The 16,937-nt window shown below is 39.0% G+C and overlaps 1 protein-coding gene across 1 annotated transcript in view; it reads left to right on the top strand.

The window, feature by feature from the left end:
- Window positions 1–327: 327 nt before the first annotated feature.
- LOC118214457 (ly6/PLAUR domain-containing protein 1-like) overlaps window positions 328–16,937 on the top strand; it is a 36,416-nt gene continuing 19,806 nt past the window's right edge. The window contains exons 1-2 of the mRNA XM_035394428.1: window positions 328–657; window positions 3,994–4,128. Coding sequence (XP_035250319.1) covers window positions 609–657; window positions 3,994–4,128 — 184 coding nt within the window. The 5' untranslated portion in view covers window positions 328–608. The remainder of the gene's footprint in view (window positions 658–3,993; window positions 4,129–16,937) is intronic.

The following is a 16,937-nucleotide window of genomic DNA, read 5'->3' on the forward strand; positions in this document are numbered from 1 at the left end:
TACACCTCTCTGGGTGGTGGCGGAGAAATATAGGAGGATAAATACCGCTCTTATTCATAGCTTTATTTAGTACTGAATATACTTTTGGTGGAGAATGGAACAAGGAAAAAAGTTTTAGTCAACATTTTGGTAAATTATCCTAACCATCTGGAAAATACAGTTGGACATGTATTTTGAATTTAATAAATATCAATAGTGAGAATATAGGCTACCTTTCTGTAACCACTCTAATGCAATGTTAATAGTATATATTAAAAAACAATTTATATATATATAATTGAAATGAGTAGGCATAACGTTACCATGGATTTTCCGTTATGTCTTGCATATAGACGTTTATGAGAAGCTCGGTGGGGCCATATGAATGTGAATTTCTTGTAGACTTGTGACGACTAGTGTTTGTCACGTGCTTTTATGCCTCCTGCTCCTGTATTTCGGTCTGGACCCTGCCTGTCACTTCACAGTGAGAATTCCGAAATCACAGGCTGCGCGACACAGCACACGGCATGTACGCTCACAAACCGATGTCACGGATCCTGTTAAGAGCTTTGCGTTCCTAGTAAGTCTACGGGTCTGATGTTTTCTCTACAATCGACATCTGGGCGAGAATGCGGTTTCTTATTTACACAACTTTCTTTGGATTTTTCCTCAGAACAGGTAGGTTAAACTGCACACTTGCGGACTGTCCATAGTGGAACTGTCATGGTCTTAACATTAAGCTATGATTATTTTTTTTATTTTTTTGCCGATCTCAATTGTCTATTTTTTAAGTCTACTGTGAACTATTGTAGGCTCCTGTTAAACAGTGATGAGCAACAACTGCCTTGCTTGCAGCGTGCTGTGCGTTGATTTACGTACAGGTAGGCTAGTTTAGAGCGGAGTGATTGCTTATCATTAGTATTTTGAAACGGCCAGAACTATAAAATTTAGGCTTTTGCATGAGCATGTTAAGCTATCAAACTCGAGAACACAGAAATTGTGTAGTGTGAGTGCGTTTATCGAATTATTGAGCTCACTGCCGGCTATACAACTGTAGTTTATCGTTTCCAAATTCCAAAGAACGTAAGTCTGTCTCCATAACTGCGCATGTTGTCAGTTCGATTTAGTAAAGCAACATGTAGCTTTACAAGTGTTCATTGTAAGGTGGCGTGCAACATTGAGGCAATGCGTTAAATAACGCGCTGTTTGAAATTTTGGAAGCATGTAGAAACCCAGGCAGTAGGAAATATTGGACATATTGTGGTCATTTCTATTTTTGCTTGTTTTAAGCGATCCTCCTTTGCAATCCGTCGATACAGCAAACACGTTGCTCGTGCAGCAAATCTCAGAAATGCCGCACTCAGGTATAGGCGCAGAATCTCTGAAACGTGTGACAACCTCAATCTTGACTGAAATCGGCGTTATTCAAACATTGGACAGTTTTGTCATCATAAATCTAGATTTATATAGTTATCGATGACCAGCCACAAATCTCTATCATCTCTGAATTTAAGAGTATTTTCCTGTCATCCTCAAAAATGAAACCTGAGTATTGCAGTTTATTTTGAAATGATATTTCCCACTTCTGTTCTGATGTCGAAGCAAAGTAACTAGGGAAACAAGTGATAATTTATGAGGCTGATAAAGGTACAGATTTCTGTCACATACTAGACTGCACCGCAGTGCATGGTAAAATAAACCTTCATTGAGGTAAAAAAAATAAAATAAAAAATAAATAAAAACAATTCTTATTAATGCCGTGATATTTACTTGTACATTTTTTCATAATTTGAGTTTGAATAATTGATTGTTTTGAATGTCATGTGATAATTACCAGTCATGCTTGGTGGCTTAAAAATAAAACTCTATACCACCTCAAACTTGTGAAGGTTCTGTAGTACTGCATTACTAACTTTTAAAAACTTTTTTTTGTTTACACTTAACGTAAACGTATGACGTTTTGTAGATGGGTAAACCATTAGAATAGCCTTGTCATTACCGAGAACACCACGAATAAATATTTCGTTGCGTAAAGGGATACTTTTTACAGTGAAAAAAAAAAAAACTCCAAAGTATTTGCAAACTTTTCTCTCAAATATTTATCCTTCGTCTCTCTGTGGTGTTCGGGAATTATATGAATTTTCTTGTCAAAAGGGCATGTACAGGACAGTCGGCTTATGAACAAATCGACATTTGGCTTCTTGTTTGAAAGTGTGAGCAATGGATAATCTGAGAGTCATTACTGTCTTTCTCAGGATGTTGGTATCAAACAACTAGGAAGTGTTGACTGTGTGGTCAGTAATTGTGCGCTTAGTGCTTCAGATGACATAGCTGATGCCAGGTCTGAAATGGTCATTTTGCAGTACAGATTTCAGGGCTTACTGATCCATACAACTGTTCTTAGGAACACAAAAGTGGAACCAATAAATAGCCATGTTTTCCAGTGAGTCCTGAACGGAGGGTTCAGTGCATTTCTTTAATCCCACCCACATTTCTGCTACACACCTTAAAGTGGTCTAACACTGTGCCCTAAAACAATCTGTGACTCACTGAAATGGCCTTGGTTAGTAGGGCAGGGATTAGAATGATTCTCCAGACCTCCGTGCATTCAAAGGGCCAGCTCCTAAATCTTGCTCTAGCTCTGAACCAGCCAGCCAGTCATCTCTCTTTGACCAACTCAGAAACTTTCCAGTGTGCAGCACTGCCATATATATAGTGCCTTTTCATAAAGGGGCACCACACACGGTGTGGAATTTATGTCTTGTCATTTCAGACATCTGCTTTTTGCGTGTACCCTAAAGCTTTAGTGTAAATCTGGGTTGGATAATTTAACATGCAGCCTTGTGCCAAGTGCTGGTGCATTGTGGGTGTTTCTCTGATGGATGCTCACCTGTTTGTTTTTTTATTATATATAACTGCGGCTTGCATCCTGTGATGGATGGATGTTTTAACGGGGGGTGGGTTGAAAAGAATTAATGCTTGATTTTGTTTTTCAGAAATGGAATTAGAATTTGGCAGCGCATGTCAAACTTATGAATGAGTGAATACCACCGTTTTTAACGAGTAAATCTGCAGCACCTGTCAGCCAGGCCTAAAAGGCTGAAGAATGGCATTGAAGTAGAAAGATTGCCTTCACTTCACAGTATGCTGTATATTTTGTGGGGAGACATTTTAAGCACTGTCACAGCTTGTTTCTTCTGAGTGAATATGTAATTGGTTTTGAGCAATTGCACCAGGTGTACTAATTATATTAACTGGCTCCAAATTTGCATTAATATTACATACACTATTACTCAGAATATTTTTACTGCCATTTTGAATACCATAACATATGTCAACATGTATAATTGGAACATAATTGAAATACATAGTTGTCATTGACAAATCACATATTTAATGCACAAGAGCATTCTCTGACAGTCCACTGAAAGATTGGTTTTTCTATTTAGTTTTAAGTGGTGTGAAACCGCAGTTGTTTGCGCCATCAAATATGAGAAAAAACTAAGCTGCACTTTTTATTTCATATTCAGATGGAGGCGAACAATTCTGATTATGTGTGGCTTCTCTGCATTTGTTTGCATGAGTGCTCCTTTGCTCTCCTCCTCCAATAAGACTGCAGCAAGACTCCTCATGTACTTGTTAGTCACAAAGTCTTAATCTTGCTTAGTTTCCCTGCATTTCTCTGACTCTGTGATGTTTTTCTTTCTCTCTTATTTTCTTCCAAATGTCCCAGCATTTGTCTTGCTTCAGATGCCACTCACTGCCAATAAAGTTGAGTTACACCTCATGGGAGTGCCATCAAACTAGCATTTCCTGTCAAAATCAGGGATTTTCTCAAACTACAGAAGTGATTTACAGCATTTTTAAGGATTCACATGTGGTTAATATGAAATAAAGCATCTATTTCTGATCCAGGAAGAGGAAGAGATTATTCTGAAAGACACTCGACTGCACTTGCGAAGTGAATGGTCAATTTACGTATGTTCCTTCATTTTGTCTGTGTTAACCCTACAGGGCTGGCACTGCAGATCCAGTGCTATCAGTGCGAGGAGGTTAAGCACAATGACTGCTCCACCCCAGAGTTCATCGTCAACTGCACCGTCAACGTACAGGACATGTGCCAAAAGGAGGTGCTCGTGAAGGAGGATGGTAAGAGGAAACTGTGTGGGTGTTGCGAGTCCGCCCATTCCCCTCCCCCATCTCCCGTCCTTCGGGTCAGTTAGGCCATGCTGCATGAGGGTGATATGCTGCTTGGGATCAGGCTAGGGTCGGTCAGAGATCATGGCAGCCTGCAAGGTCCTGACCCAGCATTAGCTCATTGTGCCAGAGTAGAGAAACCTAGCACTGCCTCTGGTGAGCTCCAGTGGCTATTGGGCTACTCAGCCTTTATTATGGAGGGCTCCTGTTCCTCTGGGGCTAGTCAGCCCAGCTCCTGGAGGGCCACACAACTCTGAGCGGTTGGACCAACAGGATCTGCAGGCTTTAATTTAAGCATGGCTTTTAATTACCTCATTAAAACACATTGTTTTTCTTGAATGAAGCAATTTAGCTACCTTCCCCTGTTCCGAGACTGCTTGTTTAGTGGATTAAGTAGAGCTGTTTAATTTTGTTACTTCAGGATTCGATCTGAGAAGCTGAGAAGCATCGCTGTAAAAGCTGCTATGGTAGATTATACAAGGGCTGTCAAAGATATACAATATCTCTATAAGCCCAAGGTACAGTAACTTATAATATAATAGTACTCTCATTGTGAGCACATTCGTGTTTTTGTCTGAGAATGAAGTTCAGCAATGGAGGCTAACGAGAGTTAACCTTGGAATTGTTTTTCCTCGGTGGGGTCAGCTGAAGTTCGCCAAGGGGATTAAAAGAGATGAGCAGTTGGCTGGTATTCTGTTACACCTGTAAGCAATGTTACTGGCAATGTGAAGCTGGTGACAATAAGGACTATCTGCGACGGTCTGAAATTGGCAAATTGAAAGTTTCAACGATAAAACCACTATTATGTTCAACATAATTGAATTAAGCAATAATCAAACCTGCCTTCTTACTGTCGCTCACGGTCACTCATTTCACACTACCTATAGCTATCCAGCGATCTACATTAAGTGGAGTAGCTTACTTGGCATGAATGGGTGGGGTTGAGATTGATTGTAAACACAGGCTAAGAAATCCTGCGTAGTATGCCTTTAAAACTAAATAAGGAATGCTTTGTGTGATGATACACTGTCTACTCAAGTGAACATGTTGGACTTATTCTCTCCATGTGCGGCTAAAATTGGGCACGTTAATACTTTAAGAACACAATTGCAGTCTAGTTATGCATATTTATGCTGTAACAGCTAATAGATGACAATATGGCTGCAACCAGTCAAACTGACTGAAAAATAGCATTCCACCTGGCTCTCCAGCTTTTGTCTGATTTGTGTTTTTGTTTTACGTACGCACTCAGTTTGAACCAAAAAGCATGCAACTTCAAATCAGCTCTTCATTTGACATTTCTGCTGTTGTTTAGGCTCTTTGTGTGCTTTTTGCATGTTGGATAAGTTGACGCAGTCTTCATCAATACATCTGTTTCCCAGCACACTGGCTTAGTCAATCAATACAGACACCTTTGAACTTGAAACTCGAACTGATAGCAACACCAGCGTTTTTAGAATGCGCCACGTTTTTTCTGCACATTTTTTCCTTTGTCATAATTATTGTTCTTGAATGAAACATTCCTTTCATCAGCACCACTATCCACTGCCATAGAATTATTTTTCTTTTCTTTTAGTGGCTAGACCACTATTGCCTCACAGCAAGAAGGTCCTGGGTTCAAATCCTCTATGTGGCCTTTCTGTGTGGAATTTGCATGTTCTCCCCATATCTACATGGGTTTCCTCCCAATGTCCAAAGATATGTAGGTAGGCTAACTGGAGAGTCTAAATTCCCTGTAGGTATGAGTGTGTGAGTGAATGGTGCATGCGCCCTGTGATGGATTTGTCCATCTCATTAGCCTCTCCCCCAATGCATGCTGGGATAGACACTAGCCTCCTCCTGACCCAAACTAAGAATAAGTGAGTTGATAATGGATGGATGGATGGATAGTGGCTAGGCTCTATGTGATGATACATTGCCATACCATAGGTTTTGCTGAAATTATACCACTGGGAATTTGAATGTAATAAACTTGTTGTGTGGTAAATAGCACTACACAAATGAAGCTGAATTCATTGATTCTTCTAATGATGCATAATAATCACTTCTTTTTTAACTGCTGCCTGAATTTGACACATCTAGCTTGAATCAGTTCCCCCTGATAGTCTTCGAGTTGTATTTTGATCAAATTTGTTTAATAGTTGAATCTCACTATTAATTTGAGTAATAAACTGATTGCACATTTACTTAGCCATTAACATTATTTACGATTGCGTTTTGGGTGATCAGACGTCCCATTTTTTCCCCAGGACAGCCCCGTATTTCAGGCCTTTTTAATGTGTCCTGACTTATTCTGCAAAAACTTGTTTTTTATATTTTGGTCTTACCATATTTCAATGAGTTTTCTGACCATAATAGCCATTGTTTTAAGCTGGCGCTACCCCAGATGTTTTAATGTCCTGTCAATCATTAACACCACCCTTTAAACTCTTTTTGTTGACAAACACGAGAAAAGTATTAACTGTTGCATTTGCATTGTATTAATTTTATTCTTTAAACAAGTACATTGAAATGTAATATGGGATCTATTCTAATATGTATCCATTGAGGTTGCACATTCATTAACCATTTGTCAAAAGTCTGTGGTACACACATACACCCCCACCTGCACAAGTTCAAGGAAAGGCGCTTTGCTATGCCAGTTTTGGAGTTGCCAGATGGAGTTGCCAGATCAATGACTAATCATACAATTGAGTTTCTAATCGAGACGTTAATTAAAACAATTAGTTGATCTAATATGGGGAGAGTCAGGAAGGAAAACGAACATGGATGGAATGCTATGATAAGCATGTGTTTGAGTCAGTGGCCCTCACTCCTCACTTCTCATTGTCTGCTGGCTTTCGATGTTACTCAGCACTTGAGTAGCACAGCAATTGATAAGATAAAATGGTTGATTACACAGTTAACTCAGGTCACCTGGTTTCTTGGACCTGAATCGGTAACTGATCTTAAGAAAAAAATTAAAAACCAGCTGACTCTGTGGCTCTCCAGGACCAGGATTGAGTATCGCTGCAGTTAAAAAAAAAAAATGCAACCATATAAAGCAGGAGTGTCCAGTCTTATCTGAAAAGGGCTGGTGTGCGTGCAGGTTTTTGTTTTAGTCTAGCACTAAGACATCTGATTCTACTTAGTCTTAATTGAAGAACTCATAATCGAAGACCATGATTTGTTAATTGGTTGAGTCATGAGTTAAATTCTTTTAGTTAACTTTTTTGTGCAAGTTAAGTGTTATATAACTGCTCTCATCACCCACTGTACGACACTTGAAAATACTGCAGCATGTCCATGGTAGTAAATAATCGAACCAAATTTAACATGTGAGTGTTTCTTGTAAACATCACTGTCAATCATTATCCATGCTTAATGGATGGCAATTACTTTATCAACTTAGATTATTGAGATGGTGTGTGATAATTCATCCTATAACTTAATTGACCTATCACTGTTCAGATAACCTAATGTTTGCTGATGAAATGACATGAAGAGAGCATCGGGTGATCAAATATGCTGGCCATGTTCTCAGTGGAAGCTTGTCAGATTGAGTTGAAAATGGCACCTGACTAAGCAAACAGCATTAGTTTGAATACAAGCAGAGGCATTTTGGATGTAATGAAAGTGAATACAGTGTAAGTACATTGCACATGAACATTTAAAAGTTTTTTTCTTAATGGCTGGAGGGAAAGGGCAACACAAACATATGTTAATACAATGTAGGTTTGGCTTTTTGATTGCCCGGGTATTCACACTTCCAGTAATCACAACCAACTTATTTCACCTGTGAGCCAATAATCATAATTGGTTAAAAATGGGAACCGCTTTATAACCGAATCATTTCCCGTGTTACAGAAAATGAAAGCATTAGACTAACATCTGACTCGGATGTAAATATGGGAAATGTATTGTTCATGGCTTGCATAGTTATTTTTGAAAGAACGTAGCTCAATAAGATAAATCATTCACTAGACACTAAAAGAGCTATTAGCAGCCTTTTCAGGGGTCGACAATGTGGTTGGAAAAAACACCATCAAGAACAGACCCGCAGTGCAGGTGGAAAATGGGCTGGATTATGCTGAATATATTGTCACTGGGTGTGCTGTACCTGGATTTATTCAAAGTCAATCAAATTACCTCTTTTCATTTCACTTAAGTGCACTGCCAATTTCCATGGTCCACCACTGTGATGGAAAATGGGGATAAGCATATACTAATCAGAGGTTTCTCTCAAGGTGTTCTTTTGCTGAAGAGTTTCTAAAAATTTACATTTGAACAATCTATTGAATTGGTTAAAATTTTCGTCCATCAAAAGTCATATAAAACACTGCCTTAACATTTAATTTCCTGTTAAACTAGCTAAATATCTTAAACATATTATGCTATTACTAAGAAATTATGACAAGAATATCTAATTTTATTAAACAAAATAAAATAAATAGGGAATATTATAATGTCAGTGATCCTGTTCAAAGCAGTAAATGAATTGGTATTGCTAAAACGAAATAAAGAAAAATTGTAACACAAATCTGTTAATTCATAGCAATGTCCTAACTGAACTAGGTCGGATTGGATGAGTTGTGGTTTTGTTATGTTTCATTAAACTTATTTCAACAATTTATCTCCTGGTTCCAAATCTGCGTAGGTTTGACTTGTATTGCTTACGCACAGACATTGCTATGCACAAAACAAGTCTGTCCCCATGTGGCATGGTGGTAACATCTACCCTAAAACATACATATTGAAGGGTATAAAAGAGGTAAAACCTGGTTTTGACCTCACACATGATGAATAACAGGCCAGCAAACTGGCTGAAAAAGGTTTCTTTACTCTCTCCTATTGACTTGACTACATAGACAAAATAAATGTTTTAAAACATGACAAAACCACAACTCATCCAATTCTTGGACAGTCCCCTTGAAGTGTCCTGGTAAGGAGTTTTTTTACTCCTGCATACGTACTGTTTTTTGGCAATAAAGGGAAAAAAATGTCCTCTTTAACGGGCTCCTGATTTAAATATCCATGCACAGTATGTTCTTTTGAACCCACCAGTGCATTGTCCTGGAAATGTCGATATTGACAATGTATGCAGTTATTATTTGTTGTTACAACTGCACCACACCTCTGTTACAACTGGCCCGCACATACTTTGCAATTGTAACATCAGACTACGTTAATGTTTGTTTAAATTTTACATGAACCGTTTGTGATCACCTCAAACCTAATGTGACTTATTGTAGCAGACAAGTGTATGCTCTTTGTAGTGAAATCACAGCTTTATTTCTAAGTGAGTTTTACTTCTAAGTACTGTAATTCAGTAAAAAGTTTTTTTTGTTTTTTGTGAAATTTGTGAAAATTTTACAATTCTGCTGGTTTTCCCCTATTAAAAATATCTCCTTGTCCATGAGTGGTAATGACATTCTGTGAGCATCAGTAATTTTAAAATCAAATCTTTTTTTTTTTCTTAGCACAAATATTATAATTTTATGTAGAAAAATACTGGACAAAGCAATACATGTTCAAGCTGATTGTATAATTTCCAACAGTAAGATCAGTACATTAGACTGCTTAATTATGTTGTTATGAACTGATACATATAAACATGTATAATGGTTATTACTTGTTTAACACAAATGCTAATTATTTCTACCTTTTTGTTTTATGTTGATATTACATATTACATGTATTAGATTATAACATGTATTATTCCAAAAAGAGATATTGTTGCAAAATATTGCATCAATTGTAAAACTGTTTATAATGCAGTCTATCCATATTTTTTCCGGTATTGTAGCTATCATTTTAACTACAGTAAATTAAAATGAAATGATTGTTGCATTGATTGTAATTCTTCTCATTATAAATGGGTGTAAGAAAAAGAACAAAATACAATACCTCAGGGACCAACAATGCAGTATAAGAACAGCCATAAACAATAAAAAATAGAAATAAATACAGGAATTAAAATGAGAAAAAAAGAAATAAAAAGACAATAAACAATAAATGCAAAGTGCATTTTTCCTGCTTCTGGGATTCATATCAAAGTCAATTTGGGCAGCATATGATTCACAAAAACTGTTGATTGGCTTTTGAATCATTGAATGGGATTTCAATGACCTGCTTGAACTTGACTGACACACCTCCAGCGGTGGCTCTGCTTCCACTTTGGTGCAGAGCGAGGCACAAAATTATCAAAAGGCTCCGGCATTTCTAAATCAATGGCGAAAATATCACTTTGCCAGTGTGACAGCTTGCAACACACCATGCGCTGGCCAGACAATAGACCCCATAATGTCAATGCTACATCACACGGCACATCACACAGCCTGCTTAAGCAAAAGCATTCATCGGTTAAAGAATCTGCTCACCTTCTTACCAAAGCCTAAATTAATTGCTGAGTGAAAGGAGACCTCATAAACCTGCAGACAGTGTGGGCCTGCAGGACTGAAGTTTGAGACCCCTGATCAAGATGTTGACCATATGTTAATCTCAAATACATTTCTTGCATGTGCGTGTGTGTGTGTGTGTGTGTGTGTGTGTGTGTGTGAGTTGCATTTTCAGACACAGAAACAGACATTCACGGGTTCATGAGACTGGAAGAGCTTGTTAACGGACCCCAAATGGTTTGTGCTGTTGAACACAGAACCTTGTTTCAGCCGTCATTTACAGCTCTGTGGACAATAGCTAAGGAGGAAAGAAAAGCAAACCATTTTTTTCAGCCCTTTCGTAGCTCTCCCTGCGGTAATAGCCTCTCCAGTTTTGATGACAGAGATGGTCGGCGGCGGGCTTATTTTCAGGTGTTTGGATGGCTTTTAAAAAAAATGTTATCACTTTCTCTGATCAATTCTGTAAGTCCTTGCCTCCTTACTTTAAAGGAGGCGTACGCTGGGAGACAGACTGCGCCAGCGTGCGCTAAGAGCTAAGTGGTTATTGGCCCGATGTAAAAGCGGGCTCGGAGTGAGGAGAAATAAACAGCGCCTTCTCAACGGTGCCTCTGTACCGCTGAAATGTCTTTTCCAGCGCTTAGTTGTTTTAACGGTAGTGCCAGTGTCGAGTGCCTCTCTGGTTACTGTCTGTTTAATAGGCCCCATAGGACTGCTCTCAAAAAGTGCCAAAAGTCACCACACAGTTATGATTTGATATGTGTTGTATAATTGGAGCTTGAGTGTTATGAAGCGTTCTGTCAGTAAGCACTGTATTTGGAAACAAACCCTCGGGAAGGTTTTTAGCTGGAAGCATAAAGTATTGTGGCACTACCAAGCCAAAGATCCTCACTGAATAAGTAGGCTTGATAAATTGTTGATATGGCCAATCAAGTGCTTTCCCTGAGTTTTATTTTTCATAGAACAACACACGTTCATGTGGAGAGAGGTCTTAAAGTCATTTTTTGCTTTTGATAAATGAATAAAATTTCATTTGCAAAAAAGGTAGATAAAAGTGTTTTTGGCACACTGTGCCTGACTCCCAGTAGTCATTTTACTACAACTTTGAAAAGCTTCAGAAGAGTAAGCACGCACACACATGCGTGTTTGTGTGTGAGAATGTGTGAAGACAGACGTGCGTGCACCATTTCTCACCATATCTCAAATGGTAACATTGCTACAGCATGAGAACATTAAAGTCAAGTTCAGGGGTCCAATATGTCTTTTGTTATGGCTGCCCTTCGTTTATGAAGAAGATGAGACTATTTCCACAGATGCGTTTGTGCTACATGTGGTTAATGCTGCTGAAGGCAGTGCCATTTTAAACTGCTGTGAGGCCCAAGTGGAACATACAGTATATTAGCCACAGGTGGATAGTATATAACAAAAACTAGCTCTGTCATTTTCGGATAACTTTTAAATTGAGTACATGTCTCACCGAGATTGCAGGGGAACGTTCTGGACAGAACAATAGTGGCCCACATCCCTCGTAAACACACTAAATATATTGTAGAGCACCAAGATATGTATCCTCAAACACAGACTGGTGCCAGTGTAACGGTTCCTGGTGTAGATCACCCAGGATAAGCCCCTACAGCAGGGCCAAAATGACTTTCAGCTCTTGAACAACATCTATTATTCAGGGTGCAGTGCGGACCGACTCTTTCCTCAGAGGACCTGACAATGACAGCTTGCTGAAGGGGTTGCATCGAAATGCCGTATTTTTCCGTATGTCTGCTGCCCTCGACGTCCGCGTTCTCCGACTGGTCGTAGCTCACTCCAGATCATTTCGGACCTCTTCGAGAATCAAAGGAAAACAAAACAAACAAAAAAAAAACGTGACAGCCGTTTCAGAACTCGGGGAAAAATATTACCTGCAGTCATTGGTGTCATGTTGCCGTTCCCCAGAAAGGACTGAAATTACAGTGGCAATCATACCACTTTCTTGTTGACGTATCTTCCACGTTTGAGGACAGAACACACTGCAGGTGCGGACATTAATGTTTAAAGTGTGGCTGTAATCCTGAATGTTCTGGTGATTTTTATTTTTCCTTTTTTTTTCAAATTCTTTAGAGCAGAGCATGGATTATAAGATCATCTACAGTGCGTTGGAACCTGCACATGCAGAAGTTGCGTGCATGTCTCTTGTTATTATAAGGGGTATAAACTAAAGGGTAGGATAACCTGTATGGTGTAAAGCCAGGAAGGAGGAAACATTCTTGCTCTGTGGGTTAGTCTCTCACCTGAATCAGGCCTGTCACTTCAACATTTTGTCACCGACTGATCGGATGGCGGTTTGTTCTTAATGAGAAATGTCTGCAGGACAGCATGGATCGGTGGTGCTCGTCTGTGACAAATAAATTCAGCTACCTCCCCACAGGAATTAATTATCCAGTAAAAGGCATGGCGAGGAACAGCAGTGGCCACTGAAAAGCAGCAGGGTCCTGTTGGTCTCATCTTATCAATGGTGCAAGCAGAGGAACCTGTACAGTAAAATCACTGTGTCCAATAATAATCACCAAATTAACAACGTCATATGGTATGTCACTGGTAGATACAAATTTCTCTCTCTAAGCATTACGCTTCCATGGAGGTTTTGGCGGTGAATCTGATGTGTTTTTGTTCAGAATAGAATGCTTATCACATTTTGTGCATTGTAACATCTTAACCAACTACTCTTACCTGGGGGGGGGGGGGGGTTGTGGATGTTTTTGAAGCTTGAGTGGTCTTTAGATCAGTATTCTCACACCCTCTGCTAATTTTTCACAGCACAACCTGGTTGTTGATCCATGTCCTTTCTTTTTAGCTTATCACATATTGTATGGAATTGCTTTCACAAGACAGACCACATTTACAGCTATTAATAATATTTACTGGTTTTCAACAGAGAGGTTTGTTTGATTAACTCTTTAGTCATGAAAATTATCAGATGTTAAAATAAAATTGAGAAAGTCTTGTCTGCATCATATTAGAAAAGCTTTACATTAAATGCACACAAAACCAGATTGTAAGCAATATATGAAATGGCATTACCATTTCTCAAAGGGTGTGAGGCACAGAGAAAGGGTAAAGAGGTGAAAACAGAGGGGGGGGGAGAGGAAAGAGCTGAATGCAGAAGGAGGGAGTGAGGGAGGGTTGTGTTGAAAACAGAGGGAGTGAGGGACAAAGAGGTACTGAACTGAACCCCAAAAGTTGCCGGTTTGATTCCCCAGGTATGGCACTGTCATTACACCCTTGAGCTAGGCACTTAACCTGAATGACTCCAGTGTATATACAGCTGTCTAAATGGGTACTATATTTTTAAAAAAGAAAAATTGTGTGCTCTGGGTAAATGGCAGTAATTTTTATGGAAGGTAATATATAGTAAGAACTGAGAAAAGAGAGAGTGGGAGGGAAGAACTAAGAGCAGGGAAAGGAAAAAGTGCGCGGAACACAGTAGGAGGGAGCCATAACTGCCTTTGCTGTTGGTAACGTGACCTTCATCACATCAGCCTAAAGGGACTTAAGATTTCTGTTTTTTTTTTTTTTGTTTCCCAAGAGGTGGCCATTTATGATTCTACCCACAGCGAGTAAAGAAAAGGTGGCAGCTTTGATAATTATACATTTCAGCTGATTAATATGGAATGCAACTGCAAGTTTTGGCCAAATTATACCGTGTAACATTTAAGAAAACTGTGTCGAAAGCTACAGCCAGAGCTTTTAATGTAAAAATAGTCTGAAGGGTTCAATCAGCTATACCTCCCAGATAATGTCGCACATAATAGCTAGAACTGAACAAAAGGTTCCTGATTGCATGTTCCAACCCGTGTCAAAGAATTTTACTAGATTAAAGAATTTAATTGCAGACAAGCAGAATTAAGCTCTACTACAATTATAATCTACCTTTTCCCATATGGTTATTATAGATATATAGAGGTATATTTATCGGCTTCTATATTGCTGAAATATCTAAATAAATGTTCCATCTGTCCTTTGACAGAAGACTAGTTATGGCCTGTGTGTCCTGCCCTCTGAAGAAGCAGCAGTATTATATTAGTATATTTTTGGGCTGGAGTGGCCCTGCCCTGCTGTTTATCCACTGTATTTCATTTGAACAGTTTTGAAGTACGTGATATTTGTTGATGTGATCTCTAATTCTTTGGTAGTCACCCTGCTTAAGAGAGCCTTCCAAAAAAAGAACAAAGATGAATTAGTTTGTCTGAAATATTGGTGTCAGCGATACATTTATACTGCCTTTCATTTCAGTCACACATTTTGAACCTGTTCTCTGGTTATTGTGTGCCCACTTGGAAAGGGAAGCCAAGTGTGACATTTGGTTTATTAATTTCCAGGAATGAAACTGGACAGATGGTTTTTATTTGAAAATAACTGAATTGAAAATGAGAGGACAATGTATGGGACAGTGGAGTGGTATAAAGGACAGGGGGACTGTCTTTGTTTGGAGACTGAGGAGATGATTTTGGCGGACAATAGCGTAACGTTGCAGAGATGCATTGTTTGCCACTGTCAGCTGCAAAATACCGTAAAATGTTGCTGAGGTGCACCGTAAGCCGGACAATACCATAAGGTTGCTGGGGCAGATCTCTCGGCATCATAAGTCAGACCAGAGGAGGGATGTTTAGCAGGAACACTGCTGAAAACAAGACTAGGGAGAATCCATCAAACCTGTAATGGGGCAGCCTCCTATGTGCTGTCAATCATAACTTCTTTGAACCAGCTGAAAGGCTGCATTCACAACAAAGATGCTGTTGATTGGTTGATTCAAATCAGTGAGTCACTGAAAACACATGATGGCTCCACCAATATTTTAGACTCTGTAAGCCATGTGCGGGTAGGGTCTGAATGAGTGATGTTTATGACATGTCATTATACTATTCATAGTTTAAAGCCCTATTCAGCCCTATTCGAGCTGCATTTATTTTACAATGGGTTGTGCTGTAATAAGGTTTTCAAGATGTTTTGTCTGGTCTATTTGTATGGGAGTATTGTCTGGTCTATTTGTATGAGAGTAACAATTTCTGTAATTCCTCCAAAATTACCGGAGATAGCCCAGATGTTAATTTTACTAGCTTCACTTCTATGAGAAAAAAATGAGACTGCAAGCAGCTCGTTCAAATCTGCCAAAAAGTGAAGGCAAATACTTTCCATACACCATTACATCGATCAGCCACAACATTAAATCCACCTACCTAATATTGTGTAGGTCCCCCTCGTGCTGCCAAAACAGCTCTGACCCGTCGAGGCATGGACTCCACCTCTGAAGGTGTCCTCTGGTATATTTGGATTTCTGTATATATTTGTATCTACTGTATATTTGTATTTGATATTTTGTATCTACTGTAAATTTGTATCTGATTGTGTTACTTTGTTGTCTTTGATGCTGCAACAGTGAAAATTCCCCCCGGGAATCAATAAAATACAGTACTACTACTACTACTACTTATTACATTATTGGTTTTTATTACATAAAAAATTTGAAATGGATTACATTATTCGGAGTTATTACACTATTGGTAGTTTATTACATTATTAGTTGCTACAAGGCTATAAAAGGCTAAGATATTGTTAGAGGGTGAATTATTTCCACATGATTTAAAAAACTCTCGTCGGGTCAGAGCTGTTTTGGCGGTTCGGGGGGGACCTACACAATGTTAGGCAGGTGGTTTTAGTGTTGTGGCTGATCAGTGTGCATTACTGCAGTGTCCATTCGAACTGGATTGCAATTGTTGAAGGACATCTGGTTTTTGTGAAACAGAAAATAATTTGCACAGGTGTTTTTACATTCTGGACTTTTCCTACTGGAAAAATCATGCATCCTGTCAGTAATCACTTAAATCATATCAGTTAACCTCCCTTGGTGAAACGAATCCAGCTTGAATAGGGTTGAAGTGTACATCGAATTGAGGTTCAGTAGAACCAATAGTACATAGAGTGCAGAAGCGTCTATCCACTGGGTTATTTCTATATTTGCCGGTTTGAATTGCTAGAGGTGCGACTCCACATATAAATTCTGCAAGAGTGCTTCTGTGTTGTCTTGACAAGATACTCTCGACATAGGATTCTGTTTCAAATGTGTTCTTTAACTTACGGTACGTGCACAATTTCTTTCCCTCTGGTCTATTAGCTGAAACCACTTCTGTTCCTTCCTCTCTGACAATGCAAGATAACTCCTTTGGTCATTTTCTGAATAGACTGTCCTTACATGCGAGGTGTGACATATTGAAAAAGAAAAAAAGGCTTTTTATCTACTAGTTCTTTATGTTCAGCTGGGAAGCCCAAAAAAGCATTCACTGGGAGATTCAATCATCAGCCATGCTTCAGAGTCTCTGCCAATTCCTAAAAATACAG

The sequence above is a fragment of the Anguilla anguilla genome, chromosome 15 (assembly GCF_013347855.1).
Source record: "Anguilla anguilla isolate fAngAng1 chromosome 15, fAngAng1.pri, whole genome shotgun sequence".
NCBI classification, from domain to species: domain Eukaryota; kingdom Metazoa; phylum Chordata; class Actinopteri; order Anguilliformes; family Anguillidae; genus Anguilla; species Anguilla anguilla.